Source organism: Neopelma chrysocephalum, unplaced genomic scaffold (assembly GCF_003984885.1).
Source record: "Neopelma chrysocephalum unplaced genomic scaffold, ASM398488v2 Primary Assembly neopelma1_44, whole genome shotgun sequence".
In the NCBI taxonomy this organism is placed as follows: Eukaryota; Metazoa; Chordata; class Aves; order Passeriformes; family Pipridae; genus Neopelma; species Neopelma chrysocephalum.
Window position 1 is genome coordinate 16,877,389 of NW_020897703.1, and position 19,200 is coordinate 16,896,588.

The window sequence follows — 19,200 nt, forward strand, 5'->3', positions numbered from 1 at the left end:
AAATACATGTAAACATTTGTATAGCTGTACAGAGAGATGCATATGTACAAATACACGTGTGCACATGCACAGAGACAAGTAAGGAGATGTGGATAATTTCTCCCTGAATTTTGCATGTACCTGTCAGCACGAGTGGCCTAAAACCATTCCGTCCAGGAGTGATGGGGAGAAGCAGCGGTGCCTGTCAGTGTCCCTGCCTGAGTCAGCAGCATGTCCACTGCCTGTGCCGGGCGACAGTCACTCACGCAGCCCTGCCTTCCCCGGGGGCCGCCGGCCTCCTCCGCACCAAGGAGAATGACCCCTCTGTCTGGCACGCTCAAGATCCCGAATCGCACCGCATCGGTGTGCGAGTTCAAATCCCTACTCCTGAAGGCAGAGCTGGGATTCCAGCTAATGACTCAGAGATACAGAGGGTCAATGCACTGGTGATCTGGAGTACCGAGCCATTGCACCAGCTTAGTTGTACTTTTTTTTCCCCCCTTCCATAACTTAATGTCTTACCTTCCACATAGATAGATAAAAGTGATGATATGCAAAATTGCATTTCTTATTTTAAGAATACTTTATGGGTTGTATTTCTTTGGATTTCAGTTTGATCCACTTGATTTAAAAAAAAATAAATAAATGTGTTGCTTGGGGGGGCATGGGGGAATTTTTTTCTATGCTATTAACTTTATGCTAGGCTGTTTTGGGCATTATGCAAATAATACGTGGATAACCAATTTCTTGGAAAAGGAGAGCAAGCCTCAGTAGCAATATGTAAAAACTTGTTGGTTTAATAATAATGATTTTTTTCTTTAACCAAAAATAAGGAAGTTTCCTTCTCTCTTGCTTTTTTTTGTTGGATTTCTTGCTTTTTTTTGTTGGATTTCTTGCTTTTTTTTGTTGGATTTCTTGCTTTTTTTTGTTGGATTTCTTGCTTTTTTTTGTTGGATTTCTTTCTGTTGGAATCCTTAAGATTTGTAGGATAATATTTTTCTAGAATTGTCATTCTGCATTCTGTTATTTTCTTTATATATATATATATAAATTTACATGTATATATTTATGTCTTCCTGTGTAGCTCAGATTTTTGCACATTATATGATATACATCAGAATAAGCATTTTATAAAATTATTTCACATTTACCAGTAAGAATCATATTTTTGTTCTTTCATCATTCAAGTGGTATTTTTGAGCCACAGAATAAGTAAACCCAGGTATACCTTGTGTCTATTTTAATGCTTTATGTAAGCATTTCACATGCCCAAAATACATAAGTATCCCTTTTTGCATTTGTTTTACTGTTAAAATAATGTTTCAGTTTATGTCAAAAAGCTTCATTTGATGTAAAGATTTGGTTTTCTTTTTCTTAATTTAAGTTTTTTAGCAAATGTTTTTAGCGTTGTCTCTAATTCATGGTAATTTGGCAGCACTGCTCTGAAGTAACTTGAGTGCACACTTTGTAGTGTGATTGACTTAGTGTTGGTACTGTGTCTTCATTTGTTCTGGTTTTTTCTTTTCTTTTTTTTTTTTAAACCCGTCTCTTTGGGTCTAGGCATGTTATAAATGTGACTAAACAGAACTGTTAACATCTGTAAAGACAGAAACATGCTGCTTGCTTGTATGTACTGCAGAATTCTAATAGTTTTGTGCTATCTGTTAAATTCAGCGTGCTTTTTGCATTGTGGCATGAAACAGTTGTGCTGTGAGGGAAGCTGGCTGCCTGCCAGCCATCGACTATGAAATCCCGGCTACCTGAGAGCTTATCAGTTCTTTTGATTTGTAAAAGAAGAAGTGATGAAAATGTTGGTAAACTGCCATGAAGGTTTAAGGCTGCTGGAATAAGGAGCCGTGTAATCAGATTGGAAAATGAAGCTTGAGATTCTCTGCATGGGAAGCAGTTGCCTGTGGACCTACTGAGATGCTGACCACTTTGTTAGCAAATCAGCTTGTTTGCTGCAGCAGCAGGGTAGAATAGGCTGGTCCTTGTGATGGTATGTAACACAGGTAATATCTCTTGCTTTGTACAATGTAATCAGCTTGCAATTAGCTCACTCTACATTAACCTTCTTGATATTTTTCCCTTTCGTAAGACTGTGCACTTTAAACAATTAACTATAGAAAGTAATCCTTCAAGCAAATCAAAGCAATCCTTTAATTTTATCACCCTGCTGAAAAAGTATCAGGTGGTCAACTGGTCTTCATCAGCTGCTGGAAATTCTCAGGCTCACTGTAGCGTGGAGAGGTTCTTTAACCCATTCACATTTAGAAAAATGTCAAGATTTTATATTTCTCACATAATATAATGCTGCATCGTGAAGCTGCAATTGGAATTGTTTTAATGAAAAGCCTTGGGAAAGCCCTTTCGTATACAGACAGCTTTTACGCTTCTGTTTGTTTAGGCATTTCCATACACTACCACTCAGAAAGCTTTGATGACACAGCCACTTGTACTGATAATTCCACTGCTTCACCTCCAGTGAACTTGATTCACTAAGGTTGAAGAGAACAAGGCTATCGTTGCTGATCTTCTGCGTTGCTTTTTAATCCTCTGAAATAAAAGCCAGATAACGGGAAAATTTGTGTGGTAGGCAAACTTCCTTTTACGTAGGAGAGTGAAAGTTTTAATGCCATTTGTGGAAATGTGGAAACTCAAAGTTTTTAGCTATGAAAAATAAAACTTAATTTGAATTAATAGAGTAGGACACTATATGCCTTGCTGCTATTTGAATGGCTTACCCACCCAAAAGTCCCTTTGTCTATTTGATAGTTTTGGATTTTATTATAGGCTGGAATTTTCCAGAGTCATCCTATAAAACATGTGATTATTGATACCCTTGTAATATAGCATAACAGGAATATGGCTGGTATTTCACGTAAAAGTTTATTCCTTTTTAAATAATTGTTTGACATGCCTTGCTGATTTCTAAACTTACATCACTCAACAGTTATGCTCATATGAGTAAAAGTAATGAAATTAATCACAAAAATGTTACGAATAATAGTGCTGTGCATGAGCCTTATTAATTTTACATTCATTATGTGAAAATAAATATTGGGGGTGATTTAAGACTGTAGTAAATAAATTGATCTGGAACTCCTGTGAAGATATTTTGTTTAGAATATTTTGGAAATGGCCAGCAGCTGCTTTACCACCCCTTACAAAAAGTCATTTCATTGAATTCCAGTAGATCAGAGCAATAAACTGAATTTGTGATCTGCTTTTACCAATGATATCTTTGAAAGCAGTATTGACTGGTTGTGTTAAAGTCATCTTTTATCTCTCTTTGTAGAATGTGAGCATGTTTTGAGAATACAAAGCCAGATCATACTAATCATACCACATTTATCATATTTTAATGTTGGCTTTGACTTAGTTTTAATATGTATAAAAAATCTGGAATTTATGTGCACATCTGTTTTCTATGTGTCTCGATTAAAAAAAAAAGAAACTAAATAAATAAAAAAAATAACCTGCATACATCATATGCTGCAAAGATCTACTTTATATTCTTTTAGAGGACAAACTCCATTAGATATGCACTTACTGTACATTGGATTGTAAATCTTACAATTTAATGGTAATTCAGTGAGCAGTTATTGCTTCTGTGGCCTTTTTTTCTTTCTTTTTTGTCCCATCTCACTTGTGAAATAGGGTTACCCTTTACAAGTGTCACATCCATAGATTCATCTTTTGTACTCTATAGTTGTTCCTAGTGCATCATTCTAAGTGAAAAGAAAAATAGGAAGCCAAAGCTACAGGAGGGGCATTGGGGGAGGGAGGTCTATACATAGAAATACAGCATATAGAAGCAGAAAGACCAAGGCAGTTTAGCATCAATCTAACAGATTAAAATTTTGCTGTAAAGGTACATTTTCTTTAACCTCATTCTCATTCATTTTCCCATACCACTATGGCTGGTGTTTGAATTCCCAGGAAGCAGAAATGGTTTCTTAATGATACAAGCCTTTTTGCCTTGCTTACACTGTTAATACTCTTATCCCTTTTCTGATATGAAATACTTTTTGCAGAAACAATATACACATTTGTAAAGAAATTATAAAAGGATTCTCCTTTTGAAGATAATGAGTTCTCTTCAGGAACTGCAGGTTACGTGAAACACAAATGAGCTCTAAGTGGAGGGATTTAAAGTCCTGCTACAGCATTTAATTTCTTGAGGAAAGGAGTTCAGTTCAAGGTTAGCCTGTTATTGTGGCACTGGCAACTACTTCTCTCATTCCTGTTCTTCTGCCAGCAGTACTGCACAAAAGGCAGTCATTTTTATTTAATACATAGGGAGGTATTAATCACTGCAGTGTTTTCTCACAAAAATTTGTCTTATCAAATTCATTGTTTCACCACTCATGACAATAATAGGTGTTTAATTACTCAATAAGAGCAGTTTATAGATTCTATTTTTCCTGTTTGCTGGACAAATGGTATTGATTTTGTACTTTGATGCAACATGAAACTGTATTAAACACAATTGGAATTCTAAGACTGGCAATGTGTATCAGTTACGGTAACTGAGCTCCTTGGTAAAGAAACTGCATCTTCCAAATTTTCACTATATTTAAATTCCCAGGAGAAGAAGAGATCTTTAAGGACATTCCTTTTATTGCATGAGTTCTTGATGTCTTTTTTTCTTGTTTTCCCCTAGCATTTATGATTGCTACAAACTTTAGATATTCAAGAGAAATTGTTTATGTGATATTTTTTCAGTTAATAATCCCTATACAGTGGTAATAAGTTGTGCAGATTCCAACCTCCTCAACAATTTTACCATTGTCTCATCCTGCCTTCATGCCATACTTATGAGCAAGATTTCTTGTGTGAAAAATAAAAATGATGTACCCCAAGCTGGAGTTTGGACAGTAAAAATTTATGAGGCTAGGGAAGACAGCAGACTTCTATTTTTCCTAGAGCTCTCAGTTTTCTTCAAAAGGTGACTATTAAGCCACATGTGGTTTTATTTTTACTTTCTTTTTTTAATTTTATTTCTAGTGATGGTTGTTATTATACTGTCATTCATGGCATGTTTTTGATATATCAATATCTGCATAGCCTTGAGTCCTTTCTTTAGGTAGGATTTTACCTGATTTACAAAAGTTGCACTGCCAAAATGGTTGTTCATTGCTTCCTTTGTGGGTCAGTTCATTTTTAATAACAATTCTTCTCTGCTACTGGTGCTTTTGTGACAATTTTCAGTTGGGAGTGTTTAATGTTTTCTTATTTTGTGTTTACTTTTGTTTCCAAAGAATCAGAATTAAAAAGCATGAAATGAAGGTGAACATACTCAAGGATCTATATCTGTATCAAGAAAAGAAGAATGATTTCTGTTATTGTGCATTCCACTGTACACACTTGTTTAAGTAACCAAATCTTTATGATATTTTATGTTTGTTGGCTTCAAGCTTCTAGGTAAATAAATTAGATAAAATCCTTGATGAACAAATCTTACTTTTATTCTTTTTTGTCTTATTTCTAGGTTCTGCTTGTAGCCTATATTTTTCTACATTTAGCTCAGTTTGGGTATTTCCTAAGAATACAGATAGAATTTGTGAAAAATGTACCACGACTGAAAAATATTTTTGAAGAAAGCATGTTACAGACAGTAATATCTGTGTTAAATTTTTTCTGCATCTACATGCTTTCAAAGTATAGTTAAAATAGAGAAAGAAAATGCAAGTATTTTAAACGCACTTTGATTTGCAAATGAAGGTAGGATGTGTGCTTGTTGGGGAACTTTGTTGGTATTGAGGAACATCCATTGTTTAATCACCAGTTTTTAAAGGAAGCCATATTTTTGCTTACTTCTTTGAGGATCTGTTCATATTGCTTTGTTTCACAATATGCGTATTAACATACTTGTATTCATGTTTGTGTTATAATTGTTTCAAATCTTTTACAGAATATTCCCTTAACTCTGAAAAGCTCTGGTTCCTTATTTAAGCTTACTTTAAGAGTTTCAGTGGGACTACTCGTGCTTAAACTTAGGGACATGCTTAAGTGCTTTGCTGGGTCAAACTTTATACTGGGTGGACCTTCTTGTTTCTCCTTTCAGACAAATGATTTATTTCCTCTGTGTTCTGAGTGACTTGGATACCAATGGCTTATTCCATTGTTTGTGTTTTAGGCAGTGAGTTAGGTGTTCTTCACTTTATGAAAATCAATACAAATTTCAATTACACAAACAGCAGGTAAGACATTAAAATTAAAAGGATGTGGGATGCAAATTCTAAACTGTGGTGATGTCTCAGCTATCCAGATGTTTTGGGAAAATTGAATAAATGTAAGTGGGATTCTGAATAATTGAATATATTGTTCTTATTTATTTGGATTACTGTAGCACTTAGAGGTCTCAACCAAGATGGTGACCTTGTTGTGCTGGTATTGTAAAAACATGTAGTGAGAGACTGTTCTGCGTCAGAGGGGTTACATTCTAAATAGCTGAGACGCACAAAGGTTAATAGGGACACAAAGAGGCGCTGAAATGTGAAGAGACTTGCCCAAGGTCATATAGCAGGTCAGTAGCAGAGCCGTGAGTTAAGCCTACATCTCTGGACTCCTATGCACTAGATTGCTTCTCCAATGATTAAACTATCTGCCTTTAATAGCTATTGAGGGAAGTAATTGTCTTTGATTTAGCAGGGAATTTTGGACAGTGATATTTGTCTGCATTTCTACTTGGTTTTTGCATGTCGTAGAAAATCTAGAGATATAATTCAGTAACGTGTAAAAGAACACTAATGCATGATTCTTATTTTACTTCACTTACTGCAAATTTTGTAAATACTTTCTGAGAGCTTGATGCTGTTTCATAGAAGGCTAGCTATGACTGCTGGTGTTTGTTGCTGGCTGCACACCTATTTTTGCTTTTCAGGTGCAGCATGTGAATGAGAGGTAGGGCTAGCCGTCTTGATTGGCTCTCAGGGAATAAAGTTTTAATTACTTTGGCCAAGCCATCCTGAAGCCTGTATCCTCCTTATGACAGTTCACTTCAGAAGCTACACTGCTTCATTTCAGTAACTTTATTACCATTTGGCTCAGAGATTGCTATTTCGCCTTGGCCACAGATTTCATCAGTTGCCCGGTTCACCTTTGTCCACGCTATACTTGTGAAATGACCTGCTCCTTTAGTGCTTGTCAATAGTAAATTGCTGCATCCTCAGTGTCCAGGCTGAAGCACAGTAAAGAACACAACCCTTTATTAAATTACTGGATTTTACACTAAATTTTTTTGGATTAAACCTCAATGTGAAAAGTCTTAATTACCATTTAATACCAAGTAATTAAAGCACTGGCCAGGGTCAACTATATAAAGTGCATCTGTTTGAACTGCCACCTGATTAATAGGCTTGGTGATATAAAAAGTTCAGCACAAAAGCATGCTCTACCAGGGTCACTGCTTTAACAGCTGTAGAAAGTGCAGTTTTTGCTGTAATTCTGTTCTAACAATTGGATCAAAATAATAATTTGTGAGGTGTTCATGGTTGGCTTCTCCTGCGTGACGTCAGGTGAATTATTTGTATTTGACATCAGTTAAATTGGTTTTGTGGGATATATTGATGAGCAAACCAGTTTGGCTCAGATCTTTTCTTGATTTCATTTACATTCTTCAAAGTGAACAATCGAATATAATTTTTTTTTCCAGCCTTGTCTTCCAAATGGGAGTTAAGTTCAGGGAAGGATAGAAAGTAGTAATATACATCAGTTCTGTGTCTATATTTTCATCTGTTTGAATACAATCATTGATTTATTGAAGCTCAGGTGCTGTATGCACTTAGGTTTGTGTTTGCCTGGGAGTGTGTGTTTGGGAGTGTGTACACACAGAATCATACTGAATAGCTGGCTTAATAGCTGTGTTTTTATATCCATATATATATATACACACCTCCCAGTATTGTATTCTGTTATGAATGCTTTTTCTGTGCCATGCTTAGCCCCAGAGGCTCTGGTCTGCAGGATCATTCGAAAATTGTACTGTGTTCACATTTAGTATAGTGGTTTTTTGTTTTGTTTTTTAAACTCTTAACAGTTTATTGATGGGGCCTGAGCAAACTGCTGCACCTTCAGAGGACTCAATTAGCTTTTGCTGGGCTCAGTGTGTGTGCAGCAGGCAGCCCATGCATTAGCAATTGCAGGATGGGATCTATAATGATTTTCACCTACTGATGACTCCGTGAGCATTAATTTTGATAACACCCTACAATGTAGGTAAGCATGGTTATCCCCACTTTATTACTGAGCCCTCAAGAAGAAGGATTAAAGCCTTCATCCCACTCGTAAGTGTGCATGTGCTTAGCTCTAAATATGTAGGCAGACCTGTGTGTTTAAGTGGAAGACCCTTGTTCAGCAAAGTTAGGAACATATGTTTTGAGCAAGTTTTGGGTCTGGGATACTTGATTCTGGCTTTGTTCTTCATGCTTAAGCACAAAAAAAAAAATTTTCAAATACTTGTTTTTATTATGTACTACAATGATTACTTAATATATCATAGCAAGATTCTTAGCTGTCATATTTTCAGTGAAGATTGCTGACAGTTGTGAATTTTTTGCTATTAATTCACTTCAATTTTGATGTCAATGTGGATCAGATGTTTTACTTAGCTTTTTTGTTACTGTCTTTGAATGCAAATTTTGGTTTCACCTGTACTCTTTATAGTTATAGCACACAAAGTCCTTAACTGAGATTTGGGTCTCTGTACTGGATGCCCCACTTCTCTGTGAGAGCATGTGTGAAGAGGATGCTGTTAAAACCAACAGAGATGAAACCAGCAGATAGAGTTCTCTTGATGTTTTTTTACAATCTTCTTTGGGAACTACAACTGTGGCATAAAAGGGGCCAGTGAAAGGGGCCAATGTGCTTTTCCTCCAGCCTGGTTGGAGGTGATTCCTCTACGCCTCTAGGCAAGCCAAAATTTCCTTGAGGGCACTTCTTGGCAGACTTGGGCTCCCTCACAGCTTCCCGCTCCAGTACACTCTTGCACAGACTACTGGCTCTGGGGACTACATGCAGGTTTTGCAGGGTGCCAGGATTCCTTTTATTCCATCCTCTGTCCTGAGCTGCAGGAGTTGGTTTGTGTCCAGCTCCACAAATGGAGCACTGCATGGGCAGCTCAGGACCATATTGCAAATGGTGCCGTATGGGGCTGGCACAGTTGCTGCTGAGCTCCTGTTCCTTTCTCTCCGGATGCTTGTAAAGCTCTCCTTTAATTTGTCAGTTGTGGAGTGCACATTTTAAATAATAAATGGGAAATCCAAATTCCTTTCTGTTTTTTCTTAGGATCTGCTCATGATCTGTTTCTGATTGTCTCCTGCTAGATGGGAATGAACACGCTGATGTATGTTCACAGGCTCTGATATAGCATTCAAAGCAGTTACAAGTTGTTTTGTCAACAATATGCCTTTCAGTTTTACTCTTAAAACAGGACCAGCACAGCAATAAATTGAAACTTCAATATTCACAGTATTTCATGTTCTGATAAATAGACACAGCAAGCCTAGTTATTTTTTAATATTCCCACTATGATGAAATAAGTTTAGCTGAATGATTCTGTAGAGATGAACAGTCTTGGCGTACTGAGCCAGGAGAATGGAACCGTGCAATGCTAAGTAAGTTCACTGATTAAACTATAGAAATTACACCTCAGGCTGTGCTGTAGTTGTACCTTCCTATAAAACTATTCTTTTCATAATACACCTGATAGACACAAGGCAATATAAAAATGTCAGTCATTCAAATTCAGGTATTTATACACACATTTCCAAAAGTCTTGCCCTATTTTTCAGGTGCTAAAATAGAGGCTGAAAAAGTTGCTTGAGTAGCACTTTGATCTAGCAATCAGTGACTCTTGTGGTAGTCAGATAGGATTACTGAAACTCCAAGGTGAATTTGTAAAAGGGTTAAATTTTGAAAAGGTAGTGGGGGGGGACAAGCCAGAAAGGATTTATTGTATTTGAAATTGTTTTCTGTTGAGACAGTAGCAGTGTGATGACAATAACACCAATTTTCTTTTTTAAACTGGATCTAGGCTTCTGAAGAATTTTCATATCCTCTGGTAGAACCTGTTGGAAATCTGTCCACAGGACTCCAGATCATCTCACCTGAAAAACTTAGACTGGAAAAATTAGTGTCATGATAAGAAGTACCCACTGTTTTCCAAGTCCCTTGTTCCAAGACTTTGTTTGACAAGTTCAAAACAGTCCTCCTGTGAAGACGTGACGAGACTTTGAAGAATTAGAACTCAAGTTCTCTGTCTTTAACTATGCTGGTTCTTTATTCTCAGAGATTTAAAAAACTAGCTACTAGTTTAAAATTGTTCATAGAGAACACTTTTGATAGGAGAATATGCATGAAAATGCTCTAGAAACTCCCTCTGCTGCATACAAACAGAACTAAATAAACAGCAGCAGAGTGGCTTTTGGTTTTGATTTTTCTATATTCTGGAAAACTCTCCCATGGACAGACTAAGTACATGACATTTCAGCCTGCTCTGAGGAGCTGAAGGTTAGTAACTGGGAGGAAGAAGAGAGAATTAAGATAAAGGTTGATACCCAATCTAAATAAATATTTGAAGGCTCTTTAACAATTTCAGCCTGTCGATTTTTTCAGTGTGCAAAACTATTACATGCAAAGTAAGGTGCTGAACACACATATTTCCTTTGATAAAATGAGTCCATCTCAATTCTAATACCCGCTTGACACAGTTTAAGAAAAAAAAAAGAAGAAAGAGTTGGCTGAACAAAACAGAATTGTTTGGTTCTATTAAGAAATGTCACCATTTATCTAAGTAAAACTGTTAAGCTGTAACCTGTATCTTTTCTTTCACCTTGGTGTATGTCAAGGGTAAAGGTTCAAACCAATCCTTTTCATGTACATAATCATGGACTGCAATTAATTACAATCTAGTTCTTTTAAAAAGAATCCATTAAGAAATCATACCGGATGAACAACCACTAAAGTAGCAAATTTGATGCATTAAGAATTACAGGCTTGCCATGTAACTTCGTGTAGTTTTACCAACACGTAGAAGAACATTAAGTGTAACTCCTGTGTTATGGCAGTATTCACAGAAATGAAAATTAGAGGAAAAAATTAACATAGAACTAAACCAAGCCTCTATCCTTTTCATTAAGAGAGAACATTGGCTGTCATTGCGCAGCAAGGAAAGCCTTTGCACGATCTTATGACAAAATGTTTGATGTTAAATAACGGTTTACAAACTGGTAAGTGACCACAAAATACTGCAAACCAGTTTTTAATGTGGAAAAATTGTCTTCCATAAAAGAATATAAAATAAAAAGAAAAAAAGTAATTTATTGCCCTGGAAGAAGATAAACTGGGTCTAAGCAAGTTATCTGAGTTCTTGTGTAGCATTGCAGCTGCCACAAAGCAGCCCTGGTAGGCTGCTCACTAAAGCATTGGGCGGTTGAGGCCCATCAGCCATTTCAGGTACCTAAACAGTTGATGATCTGACCAGGAATCTGGAGGGTGAAGTAGGAAGATATGTCTGAAATAAAAAAGTACGTTTGCGAGAATGATGACAGTAACAAGAATCACGAGAGCTTAGATTGAAGACCTGTCTGTCTGTCTCTTGGCAGAGATCAGTAGTGGATGGTAGAGTGTGGAGCTATGCAGGAGCTGCAGACATTGAGGCAGAAGCCTTTGCACCCACACTGCCATAGGCACTGCAGTGCTCAGCAGGGTGTTTAGTTTCCAAAGGGATGTAACTGTTTGCACTGTGTAAAGCCATTGAATGACAAATAAGAATGTTTTAACTGATTGCCATAATGTCTAGCCATTGAAGCAGATTCAGGGAGAGCCTTTTTTTTACTCTATATACAATTGTTAGCTATTAGCTAATGTTAGCTCTATGCTAATGGATCTAATAGGAATAAAATAAGAAAGAATTCCATAGAAATGGCTTGAACTATCACACTTAATAGGCAGTGGTAATCCTTCTGTAGTTTTTTTAATCACTATCAACTTCTATAGAAGTAATATTTTTCCCCTGTCAAATTTCATAGATTGGAAGTGTCTTAGAATTGTAATTTCCAGTAAATTTATACAGACTTTTTCATAGGAATACATATACTGCTGTGGGTACTGAATTAGAAAGTTTTAAAAAGGAAATAATTATAAAAGTAGAGCCTTCCAAGACACAGTCTTCATGGAATCAGTCAGTGGGAAGATTCTTACTTATGGTACCTCCCAAAATGTTCTGCCAGAACGAAAAATACTGTATTTAAGACAGAGATAAGAGAACGGTAGACTTTATTCTCTGGAAAAAAAAAGAGTGGGGCTTTTTGTTTGTTTTTTTTTTTTTTGACAGACTCACAAAGTAGAACTAGTGTGGTGGAAAGAGAGAGAGCTGCTATATCCTAGCAATGTTTATGGCAGTTAGGAACAGCTGAGGAATGTAGACAAAGGTTTCACAGTGGTTGTCTCTCATCTAAAAGGCCCCGTGGTCCTGCTCATGGGGTGCTTGACAGGGACCCAGGTTCTGGGGTTATGGTTCTGGAGCTGCAGGAAAGTGGCTGTGGGATGCTGTGGTCATCTACATCTTTTGAGGTTCACCTCTGCATCATCCTTGCTCTGTCATCAGACTGCTCTGTGGCTTTTACTCTCTAATGGTGGTGGTGGTTGTGGTTGATGTCAGGAGGCACAGAGGTGGCAAGTGCAGTTTTGTTATGAGTTGTACCTCTGCTAAGTCAATAGTTTTTGGAGAGAGAACTAGAACAAATGTCTGACTGGAAGAAACTACCCTAAGTTTAAGTTGCTTTTGTATCATTTAAATTGCTTTTCATCATTTGCAGGGTAGCTTTTTAGTAACAATCTTTGTCTTATATAATAAAAGCCTCATTCAGGAAAGCCATGTTTAAGTATGGTTTTAAGTACATGAAGAAGTTTCAACTTTTTTAAAGTGAGATGCTCCTCTGGATGGAGTGTAGCTGTATTAATAATTCCCTTTCAACATCTCTGGTGCAGAGTACTTGGAGAGGCTCTTTTGGTTGGTTGGGTTAGGGTTTATTTGTGTTTTGTTTTTGGTTTTGGTTTGTTTTTTTTTTTTACCTGTTAGGCCAGGTCATGTAGTTAGGAAAAAGCAGCCAAGTTTTCAGCACTGCAAACCTTCCTTTTAGTCAAGTTGAAATCTCACTTCTAAAAATGGAAGTTTTTGTATCATGTCCAGTGCTTTGAAAGTCCTTAGACTGTGAAATAATGAATTTATGTGTAAAACTACTAATGTGAAACAAAACATCTTCAGTAGCACTTAAATGCATTGTGGAAATTTTGAAAAATTTTCCCTAATATCATGATACTGTGATTTACATTTCCAGGTATACTGCAATCATTAAATATTGAGAGTTGGCTTCAAATACATCAAAATTAGGAACTACTTTGCACAACTTTTATGCTTCACTCTTCTTAAAAGTAATTGGAGTATTTAACTTTACTCTCCCTCTGTTTACTAGAAAATGCTATTTTTTTGACAATTGTAAAAATACTAAAGCAGATCAAGCAGTTATTTTGACAAAGAGATTGAAACATTGTTGCCTAAATTCCACAAATAAAAAAGCCAACTAAATAAGCACCCTGAGCAGATTTGCACGGGGACCTCAGTCAACCTTTATAAAGGATAATTACACTGGCGTTTTAACATGGGGCAAAGGAAATGATAAAAGTAGGGCATAAGAGACACTATTCCTATTTTGAGAAGACAGTAGAATAATTGGTAAGGGATTTTTATTGCTGCTTTATTATGCAGAGGGTTTTTTTTTACTTTCACTCTTAAGCCCTGTGTTTTGTGGCATGAATCTGGGCAGAGATCTCCTAATGTATTACTAGAACACTTTTGAAGTTGTGGATGTTTGTGCTTATTTTCATCCTTTTTTCCTCTTCTATATGGGTATAAATACAGGGCAAAACTAATTTTTTTAGGTTTGTACTGCTTTAATTTGACTATTTCTAGTGAGTAAAATTCTAGAATTAAAAAAGTGGCACTGTGAACATCTTGCAATCTTGAACTTCTTTTCCAGTGTTGCTGTAATACTTGTGTTCTGTACCGCACCATCATTTCATGAGATCTAAAGATTGGGTTACAGCAGCAAGTACAAGCAGCACTACAGAATTGGCATTTTAAAACCAAGTAATAAACATTTATTATATTTTGGCACATCTATTTATCAGTTTTAATTTTTCCAAAAGAAAGATTTTTTAACAAACTTGCTTTCAATGGGTTTTTGTTTTCTTGGCTTTCTTGTGCATTTTTTGCAAACAAAGATGGTGAAGGAACTTAGCTTTTCTAGATTCAGTGTCTGTCCTGGAAATAACATAAATTTATGTGCTGAAGAAGAGTTTCACTGTTAGGGAATAAACAATAAATATGCAAGTAATTGAGTAACTCTGTGGGACATTTAGTTATTGCCTTATCTTCTTTGCAAAAGATATTAAAAATTAGAAATAAAAAAATAGAAATTTTTCATTTAATCTTGCTTGCACTTTTTCAGGTCCCTTCTGATTAATTTAAAACACTTTAAAATTATTTTGAAAGGAGTCATTGTGTGCAAAATGCAGGCATGAATTACTAGTTTTGTTTTGGTTTATCTTTCAGGATTTGTGTGACAGAATTTCACCTAATGCTCTATCCAAACCAGAAAACTTAGTTTCAGCCCCAAATTACATCATTCAACCCTAGTAGAAGTTTCCTCCATTTCAACAAATCAAGCCCAAGTTTGTGTGACAGTGGATAGATGAGGTGAGCTGATGGGGGCCTGGGAGGCATTGCAATCAGAGTGGCAGGTGAGGCAGCTCTCAGTGAATGGATTTGAAGGACTAAATGTGAGGGTTTAGAAATGGAGGAATTGCCATAGTGGATTACAGCTGAAGTCCATAATGAAAATATCTCAAGTTTGTCAGTAGCTATCAGAAAACACATTAGAGAAGGGTGTACAAAAATAGGGGTAACAATCAAAAACAATCTGAGAGGAATTGTATCAATTAAGTCTAGATCTGTTTTACAAAATCTGTTTCCTAAAGTTTGCTATTGGTAATCTTAACCCAAGGCAGTTTATCATGGTATAATCGAATTGCACACACATCATCAGACTGGTATGAGTTTTCTTTTCCTATTTTTTAACCCCAGCTGTGGATTAATGCAGTTAGACAATGTGTTCCCTGTGAACTATGAGTTATCTGACAGGAGATACTGATACTAAGATGAACAGCAAGGACTACTTTTAGTGTAATCAAACAGTTTAATTGAGTTTGGGACATTTGCTTTGAGTTAGCTATAGTGGCAGGAAAAAATTTTATGGAAAGCTGAACCTGCCTGTACTAAAATTTGCTCTTAATATGGAGGCTCTTACAAGGACTGGGTAGCTGCAGAGTACCCACATCGTACAAATATTTGTGATTCATTTCAATTGGTCTTTTAAGTTTTTAAAATCACATTTTTCCTCTTACTGCACTGTTTTTGCCAGTGTAAAGATCATAGGTTTTATTTGATTATATTTTGGTAATCTGTTAAATGAGACTGGGTCACCTTGCACCACGCAACGTTTCACTACACTGCTAAAACTTAATGCCATCTTTTTATCTTTCACTGAGTGGATGTCAGAGGGCACAACATTAATATAAGACAGGCATTTCTAATATTTCATGAATGGCCTTAAAAAAATCCCCCCAAACTTCAAAAAATAAACCTAGGAAGTAAAAATTGACACTAGGCTGGTGAATTTAGTCACCTTTCTCAAATGTTGAATGGTTTTCCATGTATGTATCTCATCTATCGCAAGACCTATTTTTTGTCAGGCAAGGCTATTGACAAGCGCATGTGGTTTCCTTAGTTGAATATATTTTTTTTCTCTTGAGGTGGGAGGATGGAAAGATTTCCATGAAAAAGTGGTCAAGAACTGAAGGTAATGCCCCAAAATAAGACCAGTAGCTTTTCAATGGATTTAAATTCACTATTAAAAACTGGGAGGCCTGGGATTTTGTGCTCTCTTGTAATTTTTTTTTATTTACTTTACTTCCTGTGCCTTAGAAATTAGTCTATATTTTCCAGTTCTACAGCATTGTCAGGTAGGTTAAATCAGGACCTTATGAAGTGTTCTAAAAAAAAGTACATACTATTAGTAAATAATGGAGCCTTTGCCTCTGTCTTTTTGTGTACTGCATTTATCAAATGTGCTATTCCAAAATCATGTGGCAATAAATACAGATGTGGATAGCTATGTGTACATTTATACTTTTTTATGTTATATGTCTACAAATTTATTTAGCTATATCAGAATGTTGGGTTAAATACAGCTTTTTGTAGCAATATCTTTGCATGCTAATTTATATATATGGAAGAAAATACATAGTGCTTATCTGCTAAGACGTGAGGGTGATGTAATTTTTTACATTCTGTGATACTTAGGGGGAGAAGAACTCTAGCAAAATTCTGAGCATTAATACTTGGTTGGACTAATTGCGCTGTTAGGTTAAAGCATAAGAGAGAGAGGGATAGCTATAGTGGTGTGCAGGACTTGAGCAGAATTTATCATTTAATAGACTGGATAATGTAGTGATAAAATGCATTAATGTTTCAACTCTAAATATTCATGGCCAAAACTTGATTAAGGTAATAGTGAAACTTGGTGTCTAATTTATATGTAATAGTTTTGGAAAACAAGACCTTTAAGATCATCAGTCCAGTCATCTATTACTGCAGATGCCATGTCATGTAATCTCTTCCCTAAATTTGTTGAATTCCATAAATTTATGGGACTCCGTGCTTAGTGTTGATTATCTGCACAAAATTGATATTTTATTTAGCAAAAATCAGTGTTAATATGTTCACTTACATTAGCATGCTAAAAATTTAGAAATTAGTAGCTAGACATACTGGTTAAGTAAACAGTTTGAGGGAATTAATTCATTCCTGGTTTTTAAAATAAGTTTGCAAAGAACTGTCACTAGTTTTTTCCGTTCCCACAGTTCTCCCATCTTTAAGTACAAATGCAGATCTACCTTCAGTATTGGCAACCCCCTCCCCTGGAATTAGGTGGTTTTAACAGACTCCTTGATTTCTTTATAAAATGTTGGCTAAGATAGGTGGCTTTCCAGGCAGATTTTGTGAACTAATAAGTGACCTTTACCACAACCAAATGTCACTGTTGAATTTCCTCAGCCCTTTAGACTCAATAACTATGTTTTGTTTGTTTTGGTTATTAATGTGGGTTCTTTTTAATTCCCATATGCAAATGTAAAAATCTATCACATATGACAACATCTAAATATATGGCAGTCCCGAGAGGACCTTGGGTCCATAAACCAGTAGCTTTATTATGTAATGCTGCATAAATGCTGTATTTTCATCTGTGACAGATATAATCTTGAACCTGTATTTTTCATGTTACTTAACTGTTTCAAAACATCATGTGTGAGAGAACGCATCAAAATGGAAATTGCTTCTACAGAGGCAGCAATAAATATTGGTAGGGTATATTGCACTGCTGGGCTCCATGTGTTTTAGGATGTTCTCAATTCTCTTGCCCTAATCAACACTGTAAATACGTCCTGCATTTTCTGGTCATCCATTTGTTGGATTAGCAATTTGATCCTTGCAGTTTCTACCATACATTTTTACTCTTTACTGTATATAGTCATAGTTATATAACAGCATCTCCTAACAAAATTACTCTGAAACCTCCTGTCTTTTCCAGTTGTTCAAAGAAGGGAAAATCATGCAAATTCTGTGCATTATATGTAAGTTAACTTGTAGTTATTTGAAGATTATCTAGTTAAACTAAGAAAAGTCTTTACATTCATGCCAAAGTCTGTATCCCTGTGACACAGAAATTTGCCATCTTCTCATTTAAACATTGGGATGGGTTATGTTTTGTTTTAAAAAAGGTACTTACTGTGTAACCTCCATCAGAGAGTAAAATAGTTTATAGTGTGTTATTGAAAAGTATCAATATTTGCAGTGATATGTGATATAAAAAGGAAAAAGAACCAACATAGGTTAAATATGTCTGATTTTGACAATTTCATTCAGGAGGTTTTAGACAAAGTTGTGGGCATATTGCTTTTATCGAATACTCCCTGAAAGGATTTTGCTTAAGTCATTTCTCCTTTAAAGTCTTTATAAACATGTAGTTCATGTCCCATTTTTTATCTACTGTCTCCTTGATGCCATTGAGTTAGAATAGAATCATAGTTCCCCATCTTGTCTTTCAAGTTAGCATAGTACTGTGATGGCCATGTACCTTATTTAGTTTTAGGGCCCTTTATTGTGTCAGTGATAACACTGTGTTTCCTGTGGAACCTGAGTACACTTATGAATGACTTTCCAGCACCAGACATAGTATATACCAATTTTCTATTGTATACTTTGTGAATCAATATGGATTTTAATTAACATCCTAACAAAACTATAGTTATGCTCAAAGGTCTCTCTACCCATGTATCTTGCCGGAGACTTGGTCTTCAGCAAGTTCCTATCACACCACACATTGTCAAGAACAACCATAATTGAAATCGCTTTTCATTTATCCTGAGGCAAAGGCATTTTTCTTTTCTTTCTTTCTTCTTCAGTAGATATGCACAGAAGTTTGCTAACTGGGGGGATGGAGCTGCAAACCTACTATAAATATCAAAGGTGACTTGATAGAGATTCTTGGAAGAAATTTCCACCATACTGGAATGCAGTGACACTGTTTCATTCAACTGCTTTTCCACATTGCATTACATTAATGACCGCCTTGCAGGTTTCTTGGCAGATGAGAAGAAAAGGAAAGTTGGATGATGATTTTGAATGAAAGAGGATGAAGATGAACTGTTAGCCTTAAAGCTTGTATGAGGTAGTCGGAACATGAAGATCTGTGAAATAGGTCAGTACTTTTGTCTTCTTTTTACATCAGTTGTTCTGCAGACTGCTTTTACAAATGTTTAGCTTATATTCAAACACAGCACTGATACTTCTGTGTCTTCCCCTTGACTGTACACTATCTGAGATTATTTTCAGATGTTTTATCCCTTCTGTCAAGTAGCTTTTGAAATCTCTTGTGCTAATAAGCATCTGATAGATCTCACCAGGAGTTCTTGGCTTTATCTTTAGTCTTCCTTCATTCTAACAATTCTGCCTACAGTACATACTGTTCACAGGGTAGATCTTGCATATTGCTGTTCAGCTGCCAGGCTCTTGAGTAATAAACCTTGCATTTC

At 36.0% G+C, this 19,200-nt stretch overlaps 1 protein-coding gene across 3 annotated transcripts in view; it reads left to right on the forward strand.

Annotated features, from left to right (window-relative positions):
• The window catches only part of FIGN (fidgetin, microtubule severing factor), a 105,520-nt gene that overhangs the window by 20,553 nt on the left and 65,767 nt on the right, over positions 1 to 19,200 (forward strand). The window contains exon 1 of one of the 3 annotated variants that reach the window (XM_027678731.1): positions 18,817 to 18,866. The exons of the other annotated variants lie outside the window; for them this stretch is intronic. Within the exon in view, the coding sequence (XP_027534532.1) occupies positions 18,848 to 18,866 (19 nt within the window). The 5' untranslated portion in view covers positions 18,817 to 18,847. Of the gene's footprint in view, positions 1 to 18,816; positions 18,867 to 19,200 lie in introns of those variants that run through there. 3 annotated transcript variants of the gene reach the window in all.